The 27,781-nt window shown below is 37.5% G+C and overlaps 1 protein-coding gene across 1 annotated transcript in view; it reads right to left on the reverse strand.

The window, feature by feature from the left end:
- Positions 1–27,781, reverse strand: part of LOC150081312 (condensin-2 complex subunit G2-like) — a 162,876-nt gene that overhangs the window by 29,162 nt on the left and 105,933 nt on the right. Inside the window, exons 10-11 of the mRNA XM_090380160.1 lie at positions 20,098–20,339; positions 3,408–3,485 (exon numbers count right to left, since the gene is read on the reverse strand). Of these exons, the coding sequence (XP_090236286.1) occupies positions 3,408–3,485; positions 20,098–20,339 (320 nt within the window). The remainder of the gene's footprint in view (positions 1–3,407; positions 3,486–20,097; positions 20,340–27,781) is intronic.

A 27,781-nucleotide genomic window follows, 5' to 3' on the forward strand; every position in this document is an offset into this window, starting at 1 on the left:
TCAATTAGATCACCTTGCAGGTGCCTAGTCTCCAGACAGTGTAATTTCCAAAACTTAAGCCTTTCTTCGTAAGAGTAACCCTTTGTTCTGTTCACTAATCTTGCTGCCCTTCTCTGTACTCGTTCCAACAGCTCTACATCCTGACCATTGCTTATACAAGGGGATAATCACCTCCTTATCCCTGCATATCATTGACAAGACACCATGAGCTACTCTTGCAGACCATCTGCACTGCTCAGAAAACTTCATATCTGCCTGCACAATTACCCCCAGGTCCTTTTCATTCTCTACCACTGTCAGTGTGGTACCACAGAGTTGATACTCTGGGATTATTGCTTCCCATATGTAGTACTTTACATTTGTCAATATTAAACTTCATTTGCCACTTCTCAACCCATCTGCTCAACTTTTCTAGATCCTGTTACAGCAGTGTACTGTCATTAGTGTCCTTAACAACCCTGCCAACCTTCGTATCATCTGCAAACTTGGATATTAAGCTTGATATACCATCATCAATATCATTTATAAATAGAGAAAACAACAATGGACCCAACACTGAACCCTGAGGGACTCCACTAATAACATTAGTCCACGAAGAGCAGTGTCCATTGATTACCACTCTCTGTCTTCTCCCACTCAACCATCCCTTTTATCCATTATAGCAACTTACCCTTAATGCCACACTGCTCCAATTTGTGCAGCAGTCTTCCATGTGCAACAGTATCAAAGGCTTTTCTAAGATCCAAATATATGATATCAAAGTTATTCTTCGCATCCAGTTCCTTTGTGACTACATCATAGTATCCAATCAAATTAGTCAGACAAGACTTCCCCTTAACAAACCTATGGTGTGTCCGAGCTATAACTGAAGTCTTGTCTAGATGATACTGCAATGCTTCTTTAACCAGTGCCTCCATTAATTTCCCTGGAACAGAAGTTAAACTAACAGGTCTGTAATTACCTGTCTTCCCCCTTTGATCCTCCTTTGTGGACTGGGGTCACATTTGCACATCTCCAGTCCATGGGTACCTCCCCTGAGCCCAGGGAAGCTCTCATAATTATGGCCAAGGGTGTGCTTACTTCATTTACTGCCTCCTTTAATATAAATGGATAGATTCCATCCACCCCAGGTGCCTTTCTTATGTTTATCGTCAACAATTTCTCCTCCACTTTACTCTCAGTTATTACAAGATTATCTAGCTTACTGCCAGAGTTGAATACACCTCTGGCATTCCCCTCCCTGAATAACACCTCATGTGGGGATGTAGATTCAAAATATTCATTTAGTTTGTTTAGCTACCTGAGCAGGATCATCAACGGTTGAACCATCGATATCAAGTGGACTAATCTGATTCATCCCCTTCCTTCTAGAGTTAACATAAGTAAAGAACTCTTTGCTGTTTTGTTTTTTTTTGCATCCTTTACCAAAGATTTTTCGTAATCTGCCTAACCTCCTTTGTAACTTGGTTACAGACCAGCTTATATCTATCATAGGCTTCTGTGTCACATGTTAATTTATATGTATCCCATGCATTTTTCTTCTCTGTCACATGTCTAATTAGTTCATCTGACATCCATTTAGGCCTAAATCTTGAACAATATTTCTTTGTTGGTATGAAAAGCCTAGTAGCTTCCAAGATTAATTCTTTGAATGCTTCCCATTTTGAATTTGCTGTTGGTAACATCATTAGTTGGTCCCACCGTATAGAATTTAAATACTGTCTCAGACCACTGTAGTCACCTTTATGAAAGCAAAAATCCTTCCCTTTACCCTTGATGGTAATTACCTCTTTGAGTAAATCCCACTTCCGCACACTGATCACTGCCACCAAGTGGTTCCTTTATCTGCAGATTCTTGATGCATGAAGAATCACTACTGATAATCAGATCAAGAGTATTACTCCCTCTAGTTGCCTCCTGAACATGCTTATGTAGAAAACAATCATCCAATAAATCCACAAAAGCCTTGCTAGTGTGTGAGTGGCCAACCCACAAATTCCAGTCAATATCCGGGAAATTAAAATCCCCCATTATAACACACTCTGATTTACAGGCCCACTCTATTTCTATGCACAATTTCTCATTATACTCATCAGATTCATTTGGCCTATAACACACACCTACTCTTATTTTTCCTTTCCCAGCGCTTATGTCACACCAAACAGACTGAACATTGCATTGTCCACCAACATCAATTGGATGCACTTCCTTAGATTTTATGTGTTTCTTAACTAACAGCATAACCCCTCCCCATTTTCTGTCTTGTCTATCTTTTCTGTACACATTGTACTCCCCAAATTTCAGTTCTGCACCGCTTATGTCTGTGTGACATCATGTCTCTGATATTCCAACAATATCTGCCTCTGAGCAGGAGCTCAAAGACAGATATTTTTGGGGTATCAGGTTTTGCAGCTCCTGCATTTGTAGGAGCTGCAAAACCTGTTCAACTCATGGATTTGATACCCTTACTGATATTAAGTAATAACCTACAAAATCTCTTATCTAAATTCAAATTAAACTAAAGTATTGTTACTAGGAATATAAAGCAACTCTAAAAAATAAATTAATAAGCCAATTTAAGTCAATAAAAAAGCAAAACTTCTCTATTTGCTGAAGCCCGTTAAAAACTTCGCCTGTTCACATGTACTCTCGTACCCAGAGCTCAGTTATTAAACTATTTTATGGTAATTGGGATGTTTAACCCCAAAATATTTCAGTATAATTAATATACCAAAATACTAATACAGGAAAATTATAAAATTATGAATTATAAAGAGAAAATAAGCTGTTCTTAATTTTTTTGCTTTGATTTTTAATTTTAATTTTTAGTTTTTTTATATTTTTTCTTTTAGTTACTTTGTTTTTAGTAACTCTGTTTTAGATAATTTCTCTTGGCTTTGACTGCACACTCATAGATAGTGGTAGTTACATTCCTGTGGTTTATCTCTCCACCCCTGTTGGGAGCTTCATCAATGCCTCTTTCCAGGTTACCTTTAACTTCAATATTATACCTTTGTAATTGCTACACTTTTGTAATGTATCTTTGTTTTAACTTACTATGCACTATTTGATTCTGTATTAAATTGACTGTATTCAATTTTAATTGGAATTTACATCCCATAATTGCAAACTTGAAATTTTTTATTATTGTATATAGTAATTCTAAATTTGTTATCCCCCATTAGCCTTGATGATGTTAGTCAGTTGAGTTTTGAAATTTTGCCTTGTTTTTAAGTACCTATATTGCAGTGGTTATCTTGCTCTCTTATAACTGTTTCAATAAATGTATTTAGTATTGGAATGTGATTTAATAGTGTCTCTCTTAGTATTAATAAACATTTTTCATTTAAGTAATTACTTACTTCAAGATACTAAGCCAAAAATTAACTAAACTAAACTAAACATACCTTGAAACAGTGAATGAACAGACCAACATTTGCTGTTGCTACTGCAGCAAGTTTCTTTAACTTCTTCTTATTTTCTGTCTAATCAGTAAAGAGAAGACCAATAGTAAAAATAAAATATAAAATAAGTTGTCATTTCTATATACTGAAGTAATTTTAATAAAGAAATTATGTGATGGGAGGAAAACTGAAATTACACAGCAGTAATCACTGCTATGCTATCTAATTTCCCTCATTATAATGACTGGTTTTTTTATGCACATTAATTTTTACCTGTTATGAGTTGAGGAAATGTACCACTTCAGAAAATATGATAGCATTTGCTGAAGTGCACAAAATCACTGAAAGTAAAATAGCACAGTCTTTAATCTTGTCAAGTTCCTTATCCCACAAAACAAGCAAACAAAATACATACAATTTACAGACATTAATCCCAAAATTTTATTTATTTCTATTATTTATTTAATACAAGTAATTTACAGACATAGTATACTGAATATTCATGGCTTTTGTTGAACAGAACAAACACTAAATAATAAAAAAACACAAGTAAAATACAAGGTAATTTACAGACACAGTATATTGAACCTTCATGACTTTTGTTGCCCAGAGAAAATGCTAAACAATAACAAAAACTTTAGATTTTTAACCTTGTCTGATCTAGTGATTAAATGATGCTAAAAAAAGAAACAAGTTAGTTAATGTATGCAGTGAATTAAATTTCGAGCGTATTCAATTTTTTCTTAAATTAATTGAATTTTGGTTCTTTTCACTTCTGTGAAAAGTAAATACAGTTATCTCCTTATCACTCAATTACTAAGATTATAATTTTATAGAACATTTAATAAAGATCTATAGTTTTACATTTTGTAAACTCAGCAGTTATTTCTTTAATAACTATGTATATGACGGAACATCGTTATATTTGCAAGTCACTGGCACCCCTATGGGAAGTCCAGCATCAAGCATAATCGCAAACCTTTATCTGTATTATACAGAAAGAGAATTTCAAGATAACCTACTTATATACAGATACGTAGATGATATATGTGTTTTTAATTGTCCACATTTTGTCCAGGATTACAGTGGATTATATCCAGGGGAGCTTGTGTTGGAAAAAACTAATAGTTCCGATACTATAGCAAATTACTTGGATCTTCATATAGAAATATTACATAATAATAAAATAGACGTAAACGTATATAATAAAAGAGATGCATTTAATTTTAACGCCTTACAAACTGGAAATCAAATGTATCAAAATCAGTGCATGCTAATATAATTTTATCGCAATGTTTAAGGATTGCTTATATCTGCAATAGTAATAAAAATTGTTCAGCGGGCTTAACAGCGTTGTGCGGCAGGTTGATCAATAATAATTTCCCTATCGCTTACCTGAAATATCACTTCAGGAAAGCAATTAGCATAATTAATTTCAAAAATTTGTTTTCTGAACCTATCGTTTCAATATAATTTTCAATAAAATCGTTATATTTAGTGCCATGTATATATGTAAATAGGATACACTTTGCATTCTTGGTGTCTTACGGCGTAGAAAACTTGTACCCACCGGCTTGCAAATTACAGTGTATCATTTTTTTTTTTTTTTTTTTTTTTAATACATATAGTTAAATTCATTTAATTTACTTAAATTCACGCTGAGATAACATGCAAATTCAGCTCAGGGTCCTACTATAGGAACGGGTTTGCGATCCCGGGCATACCCGAGCCACAACTTATATCTTGTAATGCCTTTAAGCTGTCCTACACTCTTTATTTTTATTTCTCCGAAATTATTAGGGCAATCCGAGGACGTAGGAGAAACTATTTCTTATCTATACCACTATTTTTCGCCTTTGTGGAGTTCAGGTTCTATTTTTCCTACTCCTTTAGTTTTTCTTCTTACTATCTGCATGTTTCTCTTTGCGTTAATTTAATTTAATTATTTATTTTTACCGTATCCATCACATAGGGGGCACCACATATTATTTTGACGACTATTACATTATGTCCTAGATACGGTCAAATGTAGTATGTATTATATATTTAATCTTGTTTTAATCCTTAAATTACGTTCTCTGTCGGGTCAACGATGATTAATATATGCTTACATTTTTATATTTTACTTATATTTCTTACCTTTGATTCTAATATTTCAAAAACTTTTCTTAATTAATTATCTTCATTCGATTTATTTATATTCGATTTATGTTCGGCCTATACTGGTTTATATTTGGTTTAGATTTAAATTACTTAGCATATATTGATCATCACAGAAACAGAGAACTTCTTATCGTTTTTTGCCTTCATTCTGGGTGGTTGGCCCCAGTTGAAGTCATCTAGATTGTCGGTAAAAAGCGATAATAATAATAATAATAATTTTTTTTTTTTTTTTTTTTTGCGTTTTCATAAGTCCTTGATGGTATTCTTATTATTGGATTGATTTACTTTTTCTAATGATATTCTATATATATATATATATATATCTTTTCACAATCAACACCACATTCATGAGTCCTACATAGCAATATATATGTAAAGCATGCATGGACTATCTAAAGCTAATAATAGTGAATTAAAACTACATTTAATCTATGAATTTTTTTTTTTTCCATAGAATTTGTATGGAAAAAAAAGAAATAATAATTGCCAGATTTGGATTGGCACGGCAAATATTTTTAAAAAGCCCAAATATAAACTCTCATGAAAATCTGTTCACTGAGAGTCCTTCTGTTATAATGAATGGACATGGTGAAGACAGCAGCATATGCACACGCACATGCATGCACGCACATGCACACGCACATGCATGCACGCACGCACGCACGTACACACATATATATAGGTGGAGAGTATAAAGGTAGGTAGGTAGGTAGATAGTGTCAAAGTGCTTACATAACTAAAATTGTAATTGCAGAGAACAAAGTAGAGAAAGATGATAATAAGTAATTAGAAATACTTAATGATATACACTTAATAATAGCATGCTTAATAATATACTTAATAATAATAATAATAATAATAATATATACTCAATAATAATAATAATAATATATACTTAACACCTTCATGGATTATTCCGAGATATCTCGTTTTTAGTTTTAAAAGTTATTTGGAACACAAAATATTTCGGGATACAATAATACCCAAACCAAACAATAATACCTCCAAATTTAGATTGAAACGTATTTTCTCTGGAATTTATCTGGCTAATTTTGCATTAGCCAGATAAATCCTGAGATTTCTCAGGATTTTCTTATGTCTGGCAGCAGATGACTGGCTTTCGTTTTACTTATATTTACTTATTGTACAGCAATGTCAGAACAGTAGCACACATTCCTATGTGTTGCCAGTAAGCAAAATAAAATTTGCCGTCCTAAATGCTGAATACCGATAACTGTTAACCAATTAGAAAACTATATCAAAAAATATTTCAGCGAACTGCTCCTTGTAAGCAATGCTCACCTCACCTATCCACTTGCGGCGGTCATGTATCAGAATGTAATTAGTTCATGATTATTGCTTGTGGTGGGAGGTTACTGCTTGTGCATTCCACTTGATTTTTTAAATTTATTTATATAATGAGTAGTGAAGAGTGTTTTTCTGTTCCTTTCTTTTAGCTCAAGCACTAATTTATTTAAAAAAATCTGTATAGTTTGCAAACTTTTTGGCATACACGAGATAAATGATTACTGCTGTACTTGTTAACAGGAGAGACTGTTTCTACAGGGATGGGATACACTTAAATAGAAAGGGTGCAAGAATATTTGCTGATGCTTTCGAAGCAGTGTTAGGTGGGTCGGAAAACTGCTAGCTTGAAGGGATACAAGGACTAATAGATTAACAGTAACCACTGGCAGAGGTGAAAGTGATTCTTGCACTGCTTCTATTGGAATGAGCAGCAGCCTGGAAAACAAGATGCAGGGTATTTCAGAGACTGCTGGGAGTCATTGCGGTACAAGTAAACACATGGGTTGTGTTAGGGTAGCTAAGAATAGGAACAGGTGGATGTATACTTGCATGTACACCAATGCTAGGAGTTTGGTATATAAATTTGATGAATTTGAGGTATTTCTCAGAACATCAAAGGCAGATATTGTTGGGATATCAGACATGGTGTCACACAGATATAAGGAATGCAGAACTGGAATTGGGGGAGTACAATGTGTACAGGAAGGATAGACAAGATTGGAAGGGAGGAGGGGTTATGCTATTAGTTAAGAAACATAAAATCCAAGGAAGTGAAGCCAGTCGACATCACTGGACAGTGCAGTGTTGAGTCAGTTTGGTGTGACATAAGCATTGGGAGATCAAAATTGAGAGTAGGAGTGTTTGTTTGTTATGTTTGTTATTTGGTTTTTAGGAGCATTAGCAACTAAGGCCATATTGCTCCAGGGATATGCAGTGGTCATTACCTGACCTATCCGCATTCTCCGTATTTGGTGGTCACGGGCTTGAACCCCATCTAATCAAGAAGCGTGTGGTACGCACTGCTGCTCCTGCTCACCTGGCTACGGAGTCGCCGAGTAGGAGTGTGTTATAGGCCTAATTACTCTGATGAGTATAATAAGGAACTGTACAGGGAAATAGAGTGGGCCAGTAAATCAGAGAGTCTTATAATGGGGGATTTTAATTTCCCAGATATTGACTGGAATTTGTGGGTTGGTCACTCACACACTAACAAGGCTTTTGTGGATTTATTGGATGATTGTTTTCTACATCAGCATGTTCGGGAGGCAACTAGAGGGAGAAAACAATGGCCTTTGATCTGATTATCAGTAGTGATTCTTCATGCGTGTGTGTTTGTGTTATAGAGGTTTAATATGGCGCACAAGCTGCTGGGGCTATAGTGCGCCTGATTCTTCATGCATTAAAAATCTGCAGTTAAAGGAATGACTAGGTGGCAGTGATCACAGTGTGCTGAAGTGGGATTTACTCAAAGAGGTAACAGTCATCAGGGGTAATGGGAAGGGTTTTTGCTTTCGTAAAGGTGACTATGGTGGTCTGAGACAGTATTTAAATTCTATACGGTGGAACCAACTGATGATGTTACCAACAGCAAATTCAAAATGGGAAGCATTCAAAGAAATTATCTTAGAAGCTACTAGGCTTTAGTATTAGTATTAACATACCAACTAAGAAATATTTTCAAGGTTTAGGCCTAAATGGATGTCAGATGAACTAATGAGACATATGGCAGAGAAGAAAAATGCATGGGATACATATAAATTAATGGGTGACATGGAAGCCTATGATAGATATAACCTGGTCTGTAACCAAGTCACAAAGGAGATTAGGCAGGCAAAGGCAGATTATGAGAAATTCTTGGCAAAGGATACAAAGAAAAACAACAAAGAGTTCTTTACCTATGTAAACTTTAGAAGGAAAGGGATGAATCAGATTGGTCCACTGGATATTGATGGTTCAACTGTTGTTGATCCAGCTCAGGTGGCTAACAAACTAAATGAGTATTTTGCATCTACATTGACCCATAAGGAGATATTCAGGGAGGGGAATGCCAGAGTTGAGTTAAACTCTGGCAGTGAGCTGGATGATTTTGTGATAACTGAGAGGAAAGTGGAGGAGAAATTGTTGAAGAAAAACATAAAAAAGGCACCCGGGGTGGCGGGATCTATCCACTTATATTAAAGGAGGCAGCAAAGGAAGTAAGCAAACCCTTAGCCATAATTATGAGAACTTCTTTGAACTCAGGGGAGGTACCCATGGACCCGAGATGTGCAATGTTTGTTTGTTTGTTTGGTTGGGTTTTTTTGGCACATTAGCAACTACGGCTATAATGCGCCAAGACTAGGTAATATTTAAATAATTTTTTTTTTTTTTTTTAAATCTCGGTGGCCTAATTAGTAAGGCCACCATGTCCAGATATATAATAACAAAGATATAAAAAATAAATCAATAAAGACGTAACAATAACATAAATTAAATACAATTAAAAACTTTTATTGATTTAAAATAGCTAAAAACAGCAGACACGTTATTGTCGGATAAAATCTGACTGAGTGTATACGGCTCAGTCAGATGGTTAAAAGCGGTAAAACGGATATTGCTAAAATCTGGACAGTCAATTAAAAGGTGTCTAATCGTTAAAATTGTGCCACAGGACACACACATAGGAGGGTCATCAGCCCTCAGAAAAAATGAATGAGTCAAATGACTATGTCCTATGCGGGTCCGGGCAAGAACAACTTCCTCCTTACGATTCCTGCGCAGACTAGACTGCCATGGTTCAATTACAGGCTTTATAGGATATAGTTTATTCCAGTCTGTCCATTCCACAAGTCCTGCCATTGGGAGTGTATGTTTTGGTGTATTATTTGCCTGTAGTCTGTATAGGGGACTGACAGGCAGCGGTTATTATTGGGAATTGCTGATTTGGCTGCGGCGTCAGCCAAATCATTTCCCCTAATCCCAATGTGGCTGGGAATCCAGCAGAAGCGGATGTCATATTCGCGTTCATGGAGAACGTCAATCTTCTGCTGAATGCTAGACAGAACTGGATGAGGATTATACCTCACAGATATCAAAGCCTGTAACACGCTGAGAGAATCGGAATATAAAATGAACCATTGGTATTAGCATCCACTAATGTGATCCAAGGCTAACTCTATCTTACTCTGCAGTAAATATACTGCATTCAGAGGGAATCTGCTCCGATGTAGAGCTGTCTGTAAAGACAGCAGCAGATCCCACATATGATTCCGACTTCGAGCCATCTGTGTAAACTGGCGCGAAGTCAGAATGTTCAGCTCGGTGTGCTGAATAAAGCTGCAGGTAGACCGACGATGGAGTGTCCGACTTCGCCCAATTTCTAAGGGACAAGTCACATGCCGGGACATGAGCATGCCAGGGTGGAAAGGGTTGCTTTGGTGTTTGGGCAACCTTGTCTACCTTGATATTAAGTTCTTTGAGTAGCTCTTGGAGACGAATACCAAAAGGACGATTGGCAGTCTTACGGGTATTGTATAAATTTTCCCATCGTGGCTCAAAAACGAATGGCCACGTAGGATGGTCTGGCAGGGATTTCAGTTTTAAAGCATACTTTAAAGACAACTGCTTACGTCGAAGCGATAACGGTGGTTCGTTTGCTTCGACGTATAAGCTCTGGACAGGGGATGTGCGATATGCTCCAGTAGCAATACGTAGGGCCTGATGATGGACGGGGTCCAGCCACCGCAGGACACTGTCTCTGGCTGAGGAATATACCTGGGACCCATAATCTAGTTTGGATCGCACAAGTGCACGGTAAAGCCGAAGAAGGGTACATCGGTCTGCTCCCCAAGATGTAGAGGAGAGCGAGCAGAGGATATTAAGCCCACGTGTGCACTTTGTGCGGAGTTGACGAATATGATCCAAAAAGGTTAGTTTTTTATCGAATATGAGTCCCAAGAATTTTGTGTTTGCTGCTACTGGAATAGCATTTTGTCCGAGCCTTAATTCAGGTTCAGGATGAAGGTTACGCTTGCGACAAAAGTGTACACAAACGGTCTTCTCCGGTGAGAACCTGAAGCCATTAGCTAGTGCCCAGGAATTCAGACTATCAATGGCTTTCTGCAGTTGTCTTTCAATAACCCTCATGTTGCATGACTGGCAAAAAATGCTAAAGTCATCAACATAGAGGGCACTGTTTACAGTCGGAGGAAGTTGTTCTGTGATGGAATTTATTTTGATGGCAAAAAGCGTGACACTTAATACTGATCCTTGTGGTACTCCCTCCTCTTGGATAAAGGAGCAAGAGAGTGAGGATCCTACACGAACTTGGAATGATCGATTGGCTAAAAAGGTTTGAATAAAAAAGGGAAGATGCCCTCTAAGGCCTAGCCTATGTAAATCTTTTAAAATGCCAAATCTCCAAGTTGTGTCATACGCTTTTTCCATGTCAAAGAACACCGACACCAAGTGTTCGCGTTTTAGGAAAGCATTCCGGATGGATGCTTCCAATCTAAAAAGATGGTCCAAAGTGGATCGGTTCCTTCGGAAGCTGCACTGGATGTTGGAGAGAAGGTCATTTGATTCTAGATACCATATTAAACGAGAATTAACCATTCTCCTCCAGAATTTTGCACAGACAGCTAGTCAGAGCAATAGGACGATAATTGGTGGTGACTTTTGGATCCTTTCCTGGCTTAGGGAAGGCAAGAACGATTGCCTTTCGCCAGGAGTCCGGAAACTGCCCTTCAGTAAAGATTCTGTTATACAGAAGGAGCAAACAATCCATAGATTTTGGTGCAAGATGTTTAATCATTTCATAATGGATGCCATCTGGTCCAACGGCACTTGCTTTGGAAAGAGCGAGGGCTCTTTCCAGTTCCTGAATAGTGAAATCCCCGTTGTAGGGATAAATGCTCTTAGATTTAAAGCTAAGTGCCTGTTTTTCGATTTTATATTTCAGGACCAGGAACTCTGGGGAATACGAAGATGTTGCAGAGATGTTAGAGAATGTTTCCCCAAGAGAATTAGCTATTGCAGTTGGATCTGCAATAGCGCATTCATTATAATTTAGGATTGAAGAAGGGTGGGATGTATATTTTCCCTTCATTTTCCGGATTTTATCCCAGACTACCTTAGAGTTGGTAGACTGGGTAATAGATGATGTAAAACGGATCCACGATTCCTTTTGACTCTGACGACGGATATATCGTGCTTTGGCTCGTGCACGTTTAAAGGTTATAAGGTTGGTCGTGGTAGGATATCGGCGGAATATCCCCCACGCTTTGTTTTGAGCCTTTTTTGCTGCTGTGCATTGTGAATTCCACCAAGGTTTAGGAAATGGTGGAAACCGGGCAGATGTTTTTGGAACAGCATTCGCAGCTGCTTGGATAATATTTTCTGTGATGTACTTGACTGCATCATTGATAGGCTCTTGACTGACTGTGCTAAGATCAAAATTTGCCTGATGTTGGAAGGCAGTCCAGTCAGCCTGATCAATCTTTCACCGTGGTAACCTGAAGGGAAGACATGGTCTCCTGTGTAACGAGGTTATCACAGGGAAGTGATCACTTCCGTATGGATTCTCCTCCACTTCCCAGGTGAGTGAAGGGAGTAGAGAAGGGGAACAGATAGAGAGATCAATGGCAGAAAAAGTACGGGTAGGCATGTGGAAGAAGGTGTTTGTTCCAGTATTTAGAAGGGAAAGGTCATTGTCATTGAGCGTACGCTCTATGACTCGTCCCCTTCCGTTGATGTTAGCACTACCCCACAGGGTGTTATGTCCGTTAAAATACCCGAGAAGTAAGAAAGGGGGAGGCAGCTGCGTTAGAAGATCATCAAGGTCCGCCTGGGTGATGTCAGTCCCAGGTGGCAAATAAATGGAGCACACAGTTATTAAAAATCCCACTGAAAGGCGAATTGCAACAGCCTCTATGCTGGTTGTAATTTAGCAAGGGCTGCACTGGGGTCTGGTTACCCACAAGGATAGCCACTCCCCCGTGTACAGAGCCATCCGCAATTCTGTTCTTACGAAAAATTGTGGTGTTGTGCATCGTGGGATCGTCATTTGCCTTTAGATATGTCTCCTGCAAGCAAAAGCAAACTGGCTCATGCTTTTGCAGGAGGGCCTTGATGTCATCAATATTTCGCCGGAATCCACGACAATTCCACTGTAGGAATTTAGCCATTATTTTGGCTTGGTGGGTCCATCAGGCAGCTTCCGAGGTGCTGAGGGCTAACTTTTATCAGTCTTGGATTTATCTTTTTTGGGGAAGAATGGACGCTGTCCCGTGTCCATTTCTTCCTCCACAAAGAGTTCCAAGACTGAATCTTCGGGTACCTCCTTCTGCTCGACATCCATCTTATCTTGGGTACTAGGGAGGACTTCCCCTTTCTTATTCTTTTCTTTCATAGTTACCTTTGTTACTTGTGGAGCATTAGGAAGTACCGATATAGGAGTGGCAGCTGATTGGTCCTTCTGTGCAGGTTTTTGAGGGCTTAAAAGATATCACGCGATGGGAGTGAAAGACTCCTTTGGAGGAATGGTCATGTCCGTCTGAGTTCCGACGGAACATCTCCCTGCTACCTTCTGGGCGTAGGTAGGTTTGTTGATATTCAGGGGTTTGACCGATTTCCTTGCCTCCTGGTATGATATATTTAGCTCTGCCTTCAGCCGTTGAATTTCTTTTTCTTCTTTCCGCCTCTGGCATGCTAGTGAGTAGGCCGGGTGTTCGCCTTCACAGTTAATACAGGTGGGTTTTGCGGCTGAACATGCTGTTGTTTCGTGGTCCTTTGCACCACATCGAGCGCATGCAAGGACTCCACGGCAGGCCATTTGAGAATGTCCATACTTCTGGCATTTAAAACACCGTAAAGGGTTCGGAACGTATGGACGCACTGAACAGTTGATGTATCCAGCTTTAATCTCGTCAGGAGGTTTAGGAGAGTTAAACGTCAGGATAACGCTCCTGGTTTTCACAATTTTTCCATCCCTTCGCGCAGTAATTCTCTTGACGGCAATAACTCCCTGAGGTTTTAATTCGGAGCAGATTTCCTCCTCGGTTACGTCAAGAAGGTCCCACTCCGAAATGACACCTCTCGATGAGTTGAGTGTACTGTGTGGGGATTCTGTTGTAGGGATTCCTGTTATAGGGATTCCTCCGATTGATGTTGTTCGGAGTAGATGTTCCGATTGCCTGTCATTTTTAGTTTCAATTAAAAGGTCTCCAGAACGAAGCCTCTTAACTGATTTGGGTGAACCTGCTAACCCGTCTAACCCTTTTTGAATAAAAAAGGGCGACATTTTACCAATCGGTTTTTCACTGGTGGAATGTATAATTAGGAACCTTGGGACAGGCCCTGATGGTAGTTCGGTTCGCTGCCTCTTTTTAGCAATAATGCTATCTGTATCTATGTCGTTGTTTTCAGATAGGGACCGGGTTGGGGCCCCTGAAGAAATAAGTTTATCAGGATTCATATAGGTTTTTAAATTGTTCAGTGCCCGGGCTCCCCACCCACCACAGAGCCCAAAGGGACGCCCACTACCCGGCATGCAATAAATGCGCTCGGGAGTGTGATGCCAGGGCTACCCAGACACTATACCCGCACAGCCGCCAGCCTGAATCCTGTCCCTCGGAATATGAGGGTAGGGGCGTGGCATTGACACGGTTGACCCTCGCAGGCGAGCCTACTAGCCGATTGATCCTAGCCGGGCCTTCCAGGACCACCCGTCTTGTCGAAGCAGGGGCCAAAGTGGTGTATTGAGGCTGGGCCCCTCAACCACCAGGATCCCGCTTTCCGAATTTCCACGGGTCGCAGCGCACGGCAAACACGCCGGATTCCACAAAGGAACAAAGGTCACAAAGGAACTGGATGCAGGGAATAACTTTGATATCATATATTTGGATCTTAGAAAGGCTTTTGATACTGTTGCACATGGAAGACTGCTGCACAAATTGGAGCAGTGTGGCATTAAGGGTAAGTTGCTTTAATGGATAAAAGGGATGGTTGAGTGGGAGAAGACAGAGAGTGGTAATCAATGGACACTGCTCTTCGTGGACTAATGTTATTAGTTGAGTCCTCAGGGTTCAGTGTTGGGTCCATTGTTGTTTTCTGTATTTATAAATGGTATTGATGATGGTATATCAAGCTTAATATCCAAGTTTTCAGACGATAAGAAGGTTGGCAGGGTTGTTAAGGACACTAATGACAGTACGCTGCTGCTGCAACAGGATCTAGAAGAGTTGGGCAGATGGGCTGAGAGGTGGCAAATGAAGTTTAACATTGACAAATGTAAAGTACCACATATGGGAAGCAGCAACCCCAGAGTGACGTATCAACTCTGGTACTACACTGACAGTGGTAGAGAATGAAAAGGACCTGGGGGTAATTGTGCAGGCAGATATGAAGTTATCTGAGCAGTGCAGATGGTCTGCAAGAGTAGCTTATAGATACTGTTGCACATGGAAGACTGCTGCACAAATTGGAGCAGTGTGGCATTAAGGGTAAGTTGCTTTAATGGATAAAAGGGATGGTTGAGTGGGAGAAGACAGAGAGTGGTAATCAATGGACACTGCTCTTCGTGGACTAATGTTATTAGTTGAGTCCTCAGGGTTCAGTGTTGGGTCCATTGTTGTTTTCTGTATTTATAAATGGTATTGATGATGGTATATCAAGCTTAATATCCAAGTTTTCAGACGATAAGAAGGTTGGCAGGGTTGTTAAGGACACTAATGACAGTACGCTGCTGCTGCAACAGGATCTAGAAGAGTTGGGCAGATGGGCTGAGAGGTGGCAAATGAAGTTTAACATTGACAAATGTAAAGTACCACATATGGGAAGCAGCAACCCCAGAGTGACGTATCAACTCTGGTACTACACTGACAGTGGTAGAGAATGAAAAGGACCTGGGGGTAATTGTGCAGGCAGATATGAAGTTATCTGAGCAGTGCAGATGGTCTGCAAGAGTAGCTTATAGTGTCTTGTCAATGATATACTGGAATTTTTCTAGCAGAGATTAGGAAGTGATTATCCCCTTATATAAAGCAATGCTCAGGCCACACCTTGAGTACTGTATACAGGTCTGGAGGCCTCATTTTAAAAAGGATGTAGAGCTGCTGGAACGAGTACAGAGAAGGGCAACAAGATTAGTGAATGGAACAAAGGGTTGCTCTTACGAAGAAAGGCTTAAATTTTTCAAATTACAGTGTCCGGAGACTAGGCACCTGCGAGGTGATCTGATTGAGGTGTATAAAGCCTTGAATGGTTTGAGCATGCTCAATGCTGATGGGATTCTTTCTCTTGATCAGAATAATCATTTGAGAGGGCATAAATTCAAATTGAGGAAAGACAGATGTAGGATAGATGTGCATAAGTTTGCCTTTAGCTAGCAGGTGGTTCTTTGGTGGAACAGACTTGCATCCTTTGTTGTGGAAGTTGATAGCATAAATAAATTTAAGGCTGAGCTGGACAGGTACTTGGAACAAACGGAGGGGTGAAATGGGAGTGTGTTTTTTTTTTTTTTTTTTTTCTGCTGATGCTGCATATGCTTGCTTTCTTGCATCATATGTCTCTACTAATGCTAATGCATCGGGATAGCCCAAATGGGTTAATTACTCCCATGTATTTTCTACTAAAAATTTTACAAAAAACACAAAAAACTATACAATGAGTATTCGCATGATGCATACTTTTAATCTGTAAAATAAAAAAAGTCGATCTGTTGTGGCACATTTTCAGGAAAAAAGTATTCTGGGAAGCGGTTAATAATATACTTAATAATTAGAAATACTTAATATAAATATTTAAGTATTTCTAATTACTTATTATTATCATCCTTCTCTTCTTTGTTCTCCGCAATTACATTTCATATATGTTTGACACTATCTACCTACCTTCATTCTCTCCACCTATGTATCCATTATGGTCGTTGGGTTCCTTCTGCTTAAATTTAGCATTGTCCCAGGTCCATAAATCATTAATTAATAATATTTTATACCATCATTAAATTCTTAAAATAAGTTTTATATACACTGGTATTCAAAGAAAGTGCATCACCTAGGAATTTCACATTTCTAACCCTTTTTCCCAATGGTATGTTACATTAATGACTAGCATCACAAATAGAAATATAAACAAAAGATATTTATTAATAGTTAAGGCAAAGCTAAGTAATATTTGACAGGTGCTCTCAAAATATTCCAAAATGTGCAGGGAATAACTTTGGGAATAACATACAATCTAGATGGCAACCTTTATACAACAGTTTTGGTAAACATGACAATTATGGCTGAAATGTTACCAGAGCCCTCAATTTGCTTCAGTTTATAATTTTAAATGGAAAACAAAATGAAAAGTTCACCAGGTGGAAACTAATATTTAGTTGAACCACCTCTGGCCCTGATGACAGCAGCACATCCTCAAGGCATTAACAAGATCAATTTCTGATCTTGTTAATAGATAATCAACTGATAGTTCGTGGTTCCAAACACGAATTATGGCTTCCTCAAGTTCACGAAGGGTCTTTGGTTTCTTTCTGGCAACTGCATATTCCACACGATGCCAACAGTTCTCTATAGGATTCAAGTCCGGGCTGTTCTCTGGCCAGCTAACAGTTGTAATGGATCGTTCTTCCAACCACTTTTTCACCTGCAACAAATGTAAACACATTACTGTTGAACCTCTAATGCAGAAATGAAGCTAAAGTAACTACAGAAGTGCCTACTTACACTTTTCGCCAGATGACAAGGAGCAGAGTTGTCCTGAAAGATGCAGTTACTTGGAAGGTTGAAATGGTCTCTAATGGGTGGCAGCAATTTTGCCTTCCAATATAGCCAGGTATCCATTGGCATTTACGGAACCTTTTATAAACTGCAGGTGACCTACTCCGCTATACGAAATGCACCCCCATACCATTCGGGTAGTAGGGAATTTCACTGTAGACAACATACAATCTGGATGGTATTCTTCACCACGTCTACGGCAAATCGTTTGTTTCCCATCAGAGCCATGCAGGTTGAATTTCTTCTCATCCGAGAAAATAACTGACTTCCACTGCTCAGGGGTCCATTTGACATGCTCCTTACACAAAATTAATCGGGCCTTTTTCATTTTTTGTGTGAGGAGGGTCTTCTTCTTAGAATGACGGGCTACAAGTCCATTTTTGAAGAGGCGTCTTCTGAATGTTACTGCACTTTTGCTACCACTCCTGTATGTTCTTCCCCTTCTCTTTTCAGCTCAGACAAAGAAGCTTTACGATTTTTAAGGCATAAGCGCTTCAAAACACGGTCTTATTTTGGCGTAAAGACTCGTTTGCATCCACGGTCTTATTTTGGCGTAAAGACTCGTTTGCATCCGGTTTATTTTTTCCGATCAGCAAAACCAGTATTCTTGAGTTTGGAAAGAAATCTACTCACTGTCGACTGATTACAAGACACTCTATACGGAAGAACATCCTTCCTCGTGTAAAGCAACAATAGCACTCTTTCTTCGTGGCATCAATTGCACGTAACTCAGAATCCTGACACAAGCAAGAAATGACTGAAACTCTTGCAGAGTGTGCTTATATAGCTGAAAGTAACAGCTGATGCAATATTACGTCATCACTTATGTGTGTCAATCTTATCTGATGCAATCTGTAAGAAATATTGCCATATACTTACGTTATTTGGATGGCAATTACAATTTTAATGGCTGGTGCACTTTCTTTGAACACCAGTGTATATATAGATTTTAGTGTCAAACAACGTTAACTACAAAATCATTTTGCAGTTAATATTTTTGTAATTAACCAAGAAAAAAATCATTCGACATTTTCTTGGTTTACCAGAAATGTACTTACAGCCTAAGCTAACTTGTAAAGTACTAAAGAGATACAATTCTATGACATGATATGCATTGTTATTTGTATAAAGTAAAACTAAAGTTATCTCAAAAAAAAAAAAAAAAAATGCAATTTTGTAGTTAACGTTGTTTGACACTAAACTCGTGATGTGTGTGTGTGTGTGTGTGTGTGTGCGTATGCAAATGTGCCTGAAAAGTAATTATTCTAAAATGCTTTCAACTCTAAAAATACAGCTGAACTCAATTTTAATCAGCATGCATGTAACAGGATCATGGCTGTAGTAAGAAAATAAGGAAGAATCCATCAGAAACAAAAAAAATTAAGCAATGAATGAAAAACTATTTTCCAAAATTTTCCATCAGCCACAGGCAGATTCAAATTCTAAACCACTTGATTCAGCAATAAAAGTCATTATGGACTAAGTCATGGATCCCTGCTTCAGGCAATAGACTAGATTAATAACTTTGCTATATATTATTTAGGTTTAAGTTTACAGTTGTACCTCTCATATCTGACAATACTGAGACCCAATCCTTGCCAGATTTCAGGTGGTCATGTTATAGTCATACATTAAAATGTGCGAGTGGGGGAGCGACTGAAATCATGCTTTAATGCACTTACATTAAGAGAAAAAGTAACATAGAGCACATAAAGATATTGTACAGTATGGTAAAAATTAATTAAATTAATTATTTTTTCTTCCAAAATATACTGTACACATTTTATGAAACAATATAAAACATTTCACACAATCACTTCATCGAACTAACACTATTGAATTCCTTTTCCTTCTTTTACAACAGATAAATGGCCATAGTTCCCATTTTGAACCATCACAATACACTGGGTCATTTGCTTTTTTTAGAAAGCATATTTAAGAGTAAGTGCTGGCTAAATTTACAGGCACTTCCCAAAATACAAATATTTGTATAAGCTGCCCAAATGCAGCTTATACAAATGCCCAAATAAACCTTCAAACTGTTATTATTATTATTATTTATTTTTTTTTTTTTTATAGGATAACAAAAATAATGCAGGTGAATGAATAACCTTAGATTTTTTTATTCTGGTTAAATACAAATGAGTGAAAGTTATTAGTTTTGCTTATGTTGTTTACAAACATAGAAATTTAGGAATTTAATATTCAGTGAATGCGTAACATCAGCCTAATGCTTCATGAATGAATTATGGTCTATAAGGGTAATTCAGGCTTGAGGTTACTTTTAATTTGAATATAGAATTTTGTTACAATCAGTTTAATCTGCAAATGAATTACCTTTTTTTTTCATTATGGCTAGATGAAATATTGAAATTATTTCAGTCAATAAAACATTTTTTTTTAAAAGAAATTTTTAAAATACAAAAAAATGGAAGCATAAAATTTTTTAAAGGATATAAGCTCACCTTACTTAACTGCCTAGTATACTGTGTCCACAATATACAAACTATATCAACAAGACCAGCAGTCACTTCTAAATCTTCAAGTAATGATGGGTGCTCTATATTTTGACTCAGATTAGAAAACAGTGAAGTGTTATTGTCATTTTCTTTATTATCAAAACTAATATTACTCTTTGATATGTTCAGACTAATTTTATTCTTCCAGTGCAGATAGAATGTTTTGCAAATAAGGATCATCAGGTCCACTAAAATAAAACCAATATAAACAAGTACATATTTACTGCAAACAGGTTATCATTTTAATTAATTATAAAATTTGTATATGAGGGTTGTTCAAAAGTTATGCACAATGTTTTTTCTCAATTAAAATGTATTTAAAATATTTCAAACATCTGATACTACATGGTAAAATGTGCTGAATTTTAGCATGCCCCTTTGCAAAGTAATTCAACAGGTATTGCTGTTGTAGTGAGTCATCAAAATGGCATCAGTTAGGCATATTTGAAACAAAGAGTTGTGAGTGAGTTTCATGGCAAGAAAGGAATCAGTGGGGAATTTTCATAAGCAACTAATGTCTATAGAAAGCTGTACAGTTAATAAGCATCATTAGTCTCAAGTGACTGACAGCATTAGAAAGAAGGACAGGGCAAGCCAAGTCCTATGGTTTGTCACACTCTAGCTATCCTATGCCATCTGTCACTTTTGCAATGTAGAGACATGTCAATGATATTATTCTTAAGGATCAAATCATCACAAACAGGCAATAACACTCAAATTATCAATCAAAAAAGGTAGCATGAGCACAATTATCTAAGGCCTGGGATATTCAAATGTATGTGCAAGGTGGATCTGAAAACCTCATGGAGGAACATAAAACTCTGTTCAAACATTTGTTCAGATTTATTGAAGCATTATGAAGCTGAGATAGAGGCCTTCTATTCTCAAATTATTACAGAAGATGAAGAGGTGCATTTATCATTTTCAGTTGGAGACAAAAAAGACAATCCATAGAGGAATATTATCCCATCTCTCCATGAACAAGTAGTTAAGGTGGCTCCCTCAGCCAAAAAGATCACGAGTACAGTCAGTTCTGCTATAACGCAAATTTTCACAATGCGAATTTGCTCCAACGTGATTGATATAAATTTGTATTAGGGAACAATGCAACTATAACACAATTTCTGCATTGACTCATGCGTGATTTCGTCTGTGAGTAATACCAAGTGAACGTTAAACCCAACACCAAACTGAACGTAGCGACCCGTGCAGCAATACATACAAGTTTACGAAGCTTAAAAAATGTCAAACGTCAAATGTGTGAGAGCTATATATTTTTCCCATTTACTGTAACTGTAGGTGAGATGTGATTCCTCTTCCTCTTCAATCATATGAAAAACATAAATTTTCAGAATCTTCTCTTTTGTGCATGCCATGTTTGTCGTTTTTGATTGCTTATCCTTTTTACTGTTTTAAATTTTACAATCCAAAAAAAAAAAAAAAGACTGAACAGAAATATCAATTAGCATGTATATATTATAGTAATACTTAAGCTATGTACGCAAGCGTACATAGTCTCCAACCAATACAACTAAATGGGAAATATAGCTCTCACACATTTGAAGTTTAAATGTGTGAGAGCCATAAGTTTAAATGTGTAAGGTGAGAATATGTGTAAGGTAAGAATGTAGTGTGTTTCTGCATGAGGTTTGTGTATGTGTAAGGTGAGAATGTAGTGTGTTTCTGCCTTTAAGGCAGAAACACACTACATTCTCACCTTACACATACACAAACCTCATGTATCTCTTACCTCAGTTCATCCGCGTGCGTTATCCTACATGTTTGTGTGTGTGTCTTGGACTGTTCTCCCGCATTTGTTAACTTTTCTTTATAAAAAGTATATTTGTACAGCATCCCAGACATGGGTAAGCATCCTGGTTCCAAGAAGCCAAGCAGTGAGTGCAAAAGGAAAGCATTAAGTATAGAAGAAAAACTTGAATAATAAAACATTTTGAAAGAAATCAGAGAACATGTGATATCACTAGAGCGACAGGCTTAAGTAAACCCACATGTGAAAATAAAAGCTACATGTATAGCTGGAACAACTTCAAGTGCTGCAAAGTCAATTAGAACAAGACCTAAAGAAATAGAAGAAATGGAAAGGCTGCTTAAGCATATGGATTGAAGACCAAACAAAAAAAAAAAAAAAAAAAAGGGAGCAAGCGTTCTCACAGTGAAAGAGAAAGCACTAACTATATATGAAGACCTTAAAAAGAAATCACGAAATCCTTCAGAAGTGGCTCCTTTTAATGCTAGTAGTGGCTGGTTTAGTGGTTTCAAACACCGCTACTCTTTTCACAATGTTAAGCTGTCTGGCAAAGTTGCAAGTGCAGATGAGGAAGCCGCAAAGGCATTTCCACCTGTGGTACAGAAAATAATTGAAGGTGGCGGCTACACATTGGATCAGATTTTCAACCTGGATGAAACAGGCCTCTACTGGAAACGTATGCCTTCAAGGACGTACATCTCTAAGGCAGAAGCACATGCCTCAGGATTTAAGGCTGCAAAAGATCGCTTAACTGTGATGTTCTCCGCCAACGCCAGCAGAGACTTGAAGTTAAAACCAGTAGTGGTTTATCACTCTGCCAATCCATGAGCTTTAAAAGGAATTATGAAATCCAGCCTTGGTGTTCACTATAGGTCTAGCAAGAAAGGTTGGATTGACTGGGCAAATATTCACTGATATTTTAGGTGAAGTGTACCATGACGCTTTCAAGAATTATTGCAAGAAGAAGAACTTAGATTTTAAAATTCTAATAATTCTTGATAATGCACCAAGTCATCCTCAGACGGTTGCTGAACTCTCTCTGAATATAAAATTAACCTTTCTACCTCTCTGAACACAACCTCTCTACTACAGCCCCTTGACCAGGGTGTGATAGCAGAATTTAAGGCTTACTATTTAAGGTGAACGTTCAAGATGTTAATTGCTGCTACTGAAGGTGACAAGGCACAAACTGTTATGGAATTTTAGAAGAGATTTAACATCCAAGTTGTCATTGATATGACTGTAAAAGCTTGGAATGATGTTATAAAAGACTGCTTGAATCGTGTGTGGCAGAAACTTATCCCTTATTTAATTCATGATTTTGGAGGCTTTGAAACTTCAGAGCAACTAAAACAAATCAAAGCAGGTTGTGTTGCTATTGCAAAAGAAGTTGGTTTCGAGGAAGAAGAAAATGAAGATGTGGAACAGCTTCTAGTCTCATAAGGAGGATCTATCTACTGAAGACTTGCAACAACTGCAGCCAGTCAAGTGGAAAGTCAAGATAAGGATGATGACAAAGTCCAGCAGGTTGCCCCACAAGAACTTAAAACAGCAGAGTTATCAGCTGCTTTAAGGGGAATTGAAAAACACCTGCAGTGGATTGAAGATAATGATTGTAATGCTGAATGTAATAGGATAGTGCTTGGTGGCATTCGGACCCATTTGGAACCATACAGGCAGTTCCTGTATGAAAGAAGGAGGCAGGAAAAGCAACAAAAGCTAGATAGCTATTTTAAACCAGTGCAGAAGAAGAAAGAAAATCAGGACAGTGAATCACACCCTTCCACATCAGGTATAACAACATTTCGTCCTAAGAATGATAACCCTCCATCTACCTCTTCGCTATAACTCACTAGCTACAGCCCTTCACCACACCCACTTCAAACAAGCAAACTTCATATCTTGTCAAGGTAAAGTTCTATATTTACTGTAATATTTTTTATTTATTTATTAGGAATTTAAAATGTTTAAACCTGTGTTAGCAATTTTATTGGGTTTCTATCTTTTTTTTAGTGTTTTACTTACCAGACTGAACATTTTTTTTGAGTGCTCTGCCCCTATCCCTATTTTTCCCATAAGCCCTGTTGTTTTTAATGCGCGAAATACCATAACGTTGAGTTTTTAGAACACATGTTCTGCATTATAGCAGAACTGACTGTACAGTCAGTCCTCGTATAACACGTTTACACTACATGAATTCGATCATACACAATTTATAAATAGGGGAACAATATCTTATATAGCACGAACCAAATTCGCTTATGCACGATTCGCCTTTGTGTTTACAAGAAATGGTAGTTGAATGCAGAATCACCCCAAACGAATGCAACACGATAGGAATGAAGAGAAGATTCTGAAAATGTATTTGTTTTTTATATCAGTGAGGTAGAAACACATTTCACCATAATAACGTAAAAACCAACACAATTCCAGCTATTGGTATACTCGCAAATGCAATTAGATCGAGTTTACTACCAGTTTATAACAGATTCCACTAGCAGAAACGCAACTGGAAATTGTTTTTATTGTTTTATGGTAGTAACACCTAGAAATGTGCTTTAGTAAAATGTGAGGTGTTAATAGTGTATCTCTGCCTTTATAGTGTTGTTTATTCAGTTGCTACATGCACGCAGCTTTGTTTATGTGTATCAAGCATGCCTCCTCGTTTTGTAATTGTGCTTTATTCTCTAAAAATGAGTAAAATACTTAAAAGGTGTAAAAAGGAAGCGTCCTGGTGAAGACACTGCAGATTCAGAGAGAAAAAGAAAAGCAATATCGATAAACCGAGGCAGACTGGGTCAAAAATTCTTACCCGGGAAAATTTATAGTGGCCTCATACTATGGTTTATGGCCAAAATCACACTGGCCTCTGGCCCACCGGGGTTTCCCCGGTAAGGCTTATGGCTAGTCCGCCTCTATCGATAGAGAAAAAATATGAAATTGTGAAACGCTTTGAGTGAAATGAAAGACCATGTGATATTGCACGTGCTACAGACCTAAATGAGGCAACGCCGAGAATTACAAAGAATGCAGAGAAAATAAAAACAACTTTCATAGCAGGAACAACTCAAAGTGTAATTAAAATCCATTAGATTAAAACACAAAGAATTGGAAGAGATGGAACGGCTGTCATCTGTTTGGATAGAAAAATTGAACAAAGAACAAGTTTGCTTACAATAGAAGCAAAAGCATTAGCAATATTTTATTACGTAATAGTCGTAATAAAATACTTGAGTATTTTATTACAATTATTTATTGTGTTTGGTAATGTTTTGGTTACAAATGTGTGTTCAATCTTGGGTGGTCGGCACCTAACCCTATTTTTCCCATAGGGCCTGTTGTTTATATTGCACGAGGGTTTCTAGGAACACAACTATCGTGCTATACGAGGACTGACTGTACTGTGTTCTGGAAGAATGGAGGGGTAATTTTAGCAGATGTGATGTCAAGAGGGCAGACCATCAACTCAGAAACTTATCCTGAAATTCTGAAGAGAATAAGTGTTTCTGGGAAGTTTGTTGTCACAAAATCTTTCTGAAATCTTTCTTCAACATGACAGCACACATCCTCATACAAGTTTGAGGACCCAGGAAACAATCTCAAAACTTGATTGGACTGTACTACCCTATCTACCCTTCAATCCAGATCTTACTCCCTGGATTTACCATTTTCAGCTGGAGACAAAAGAGAAACTGTGGAGTAGTATCACCCTATCTGTCTAAGAACAAATAAGTTTAAGATGGCTCCCTCATATTTTTTTGTAAAAACAAAAGGATGATTTTGGTGAATGTGATGCTAATAGTGCTGACTGTCCACTCAGAAATTGATGTTAAAATGCTGAAAAAAATAAGTTTCCAGTAAGTTTGTTGTCACAAAAATATTTCTGAAATAGTAGTAGTAGTGGCATGTGATGCAAGAAAGCAAGTGTATGAGCTTATGCTGCATCAGCCAAAAAAAAAAAAAATAATATATTCACACAACCATTTCCTCTAAATGTTTGTCCAGTTCCTCCTTAAATTTATTTAACCTATCAACTTCCAAAATGAGACAACGAAATCTTGCTTCAATGTAACAGTGCCCATCCTCGTACAAGTTTGAGCACTCGGTAAGCAATCTCAAAACTTGACTGGACTGTGCTACCCTATCTACCCTTCAGTCCAGCTCTTGCTCCCTCTTGCTCACTTTCATCTGTTCAGAGCATCAAAGGATGCATTCACAGTATGAGGTTTGAGGGTGATGATGCTGTAATTTGTGAATTGAAGATGTGGCTACATGTGCAGGACAAGGAATGCATGCTCTTGCTTCTTGTTAGCAGAAGGCCATAAAAGTGGAGCAAAAATATGTGGAAAAATCAAAAATATGTGTATAGAACATTTTTGAATAATTTTGACTGAGGAAAAATATAGTGGCTGTTTACTTTCTGGGCAAGCATCCCAGCTCTACAACTACTTTCAATATGTTTTAAATTCATGTTTTGATATAATAGCATAAATACTTGCGTTTTATTTTCAGAGCACTCTGTGAGTGATATGAAAATGATAATGGAAGATCAACTGATCTAGATTTTGTAATACAAAGGATAACTGAACATATAATGCAAAATTATCTTCAAATATCTATTCAGTTACTTCAATTCTAAAATACTTAAAATGCTAATGAAGTTTATCTTATATAACTAATAATATAGGTTTTTTATAGAAATTAAGAAAAAAAACATGAATTAATTGATAAGTTCATAACAAAAACAGAAAACTGAATATTGGGAACTCACAGGTTCACAATGGTAGTGAGAAAGAAATACAAGACAATTAACCAAATGTTACTGTGAATTGTATGAATTGTAATCAAAATAAAATTATAATCAATGATATATGAGTAGTGGAGAACTCTATAACTATTTATATAGTAGCAGAGGCAGACTGGCCAAACGACTTACTGGGGAAATCCCGGTGGGCCAGAGGCCAATGTGATTTTCAATATTATGCTCTGACCTCCGATACAGTCTATTTGTTGACTAATATACAAACTAAATGCACAAAAATCATAATAAGAAAAATATGGATTTTTCCTTATCCACAGTAATATATGAGTTAAGTCATTTGGAAATGTTTTGTTTGCCTGTATAGAAGTCGCATCAATGCTGTTAGAGTTTGTTTGATAAAAACAGTGCTACCAGATTGCCATTGAGACTAGCGGCTACTATACATATCCATACAAGGTAGTATGACTATGGATGCTGTGGTGTGGTTATGACAAGTGTGACTTCTCGGTACAGTATGTGGGAGAGACAGTTGTATGGGTTTTATGGACACCACTGAATTGTGGAATGTTAATTAATCCCTTTAGTTCTTAATTCGTGATATTTGGACCACCCATGGATTTGACATTCTATATACTTAGACCCGAAAACTATCTTTATATCTTTGAAAGTAGTGTTGTATTTTAATAAATTTTGATTCTGTTGCAAAAGCAAATTTAAATACAGTATTATATTAAAGTATCATTATCCACTGTGGCTGTAGGAAATTTATTCCCTTATTCAAAGCTTGTTGATTTCTCGCTCTTAATTAATCATCAATAATTTTTTTTTTTTTTTTTTTTATGAAAACCCCAAACACGAAAGGTATCAAAACCTATAGTACTTAGTACCATGCATGGGTTGAAGGAGAAGTATGGGGGGAGGGGGATGCCGGAAACTTTGCTCTAGAGACTAAACATGGGTTTCACCACTTCAAGCCTCCAATAAGCAAAGTAGTGGTATTTCACCGGTTGATGAAAGTCATCTACCACCTACTCTAATTATTTGTAATCCCTTCACCCCCCCACACACACTTCCTCACAATATAAACACTAACATGAGCC

Source organism: Mastigoproctus giganteus, chromosome 8 (assembly GCF_048544385.1).
Source record: "Mastigoproctus giganteus isolate SK-2022 chromosome 8, ASM4854438v1, whole genome shotgun sequence".
NCBI classification, from domain to species: Eukaryota; Metazoa; Arthropoda; class Arachnida; order Uropygi; family Thelyphonidae; genus Mastigoproctus; species Mastigoproctus giganteus.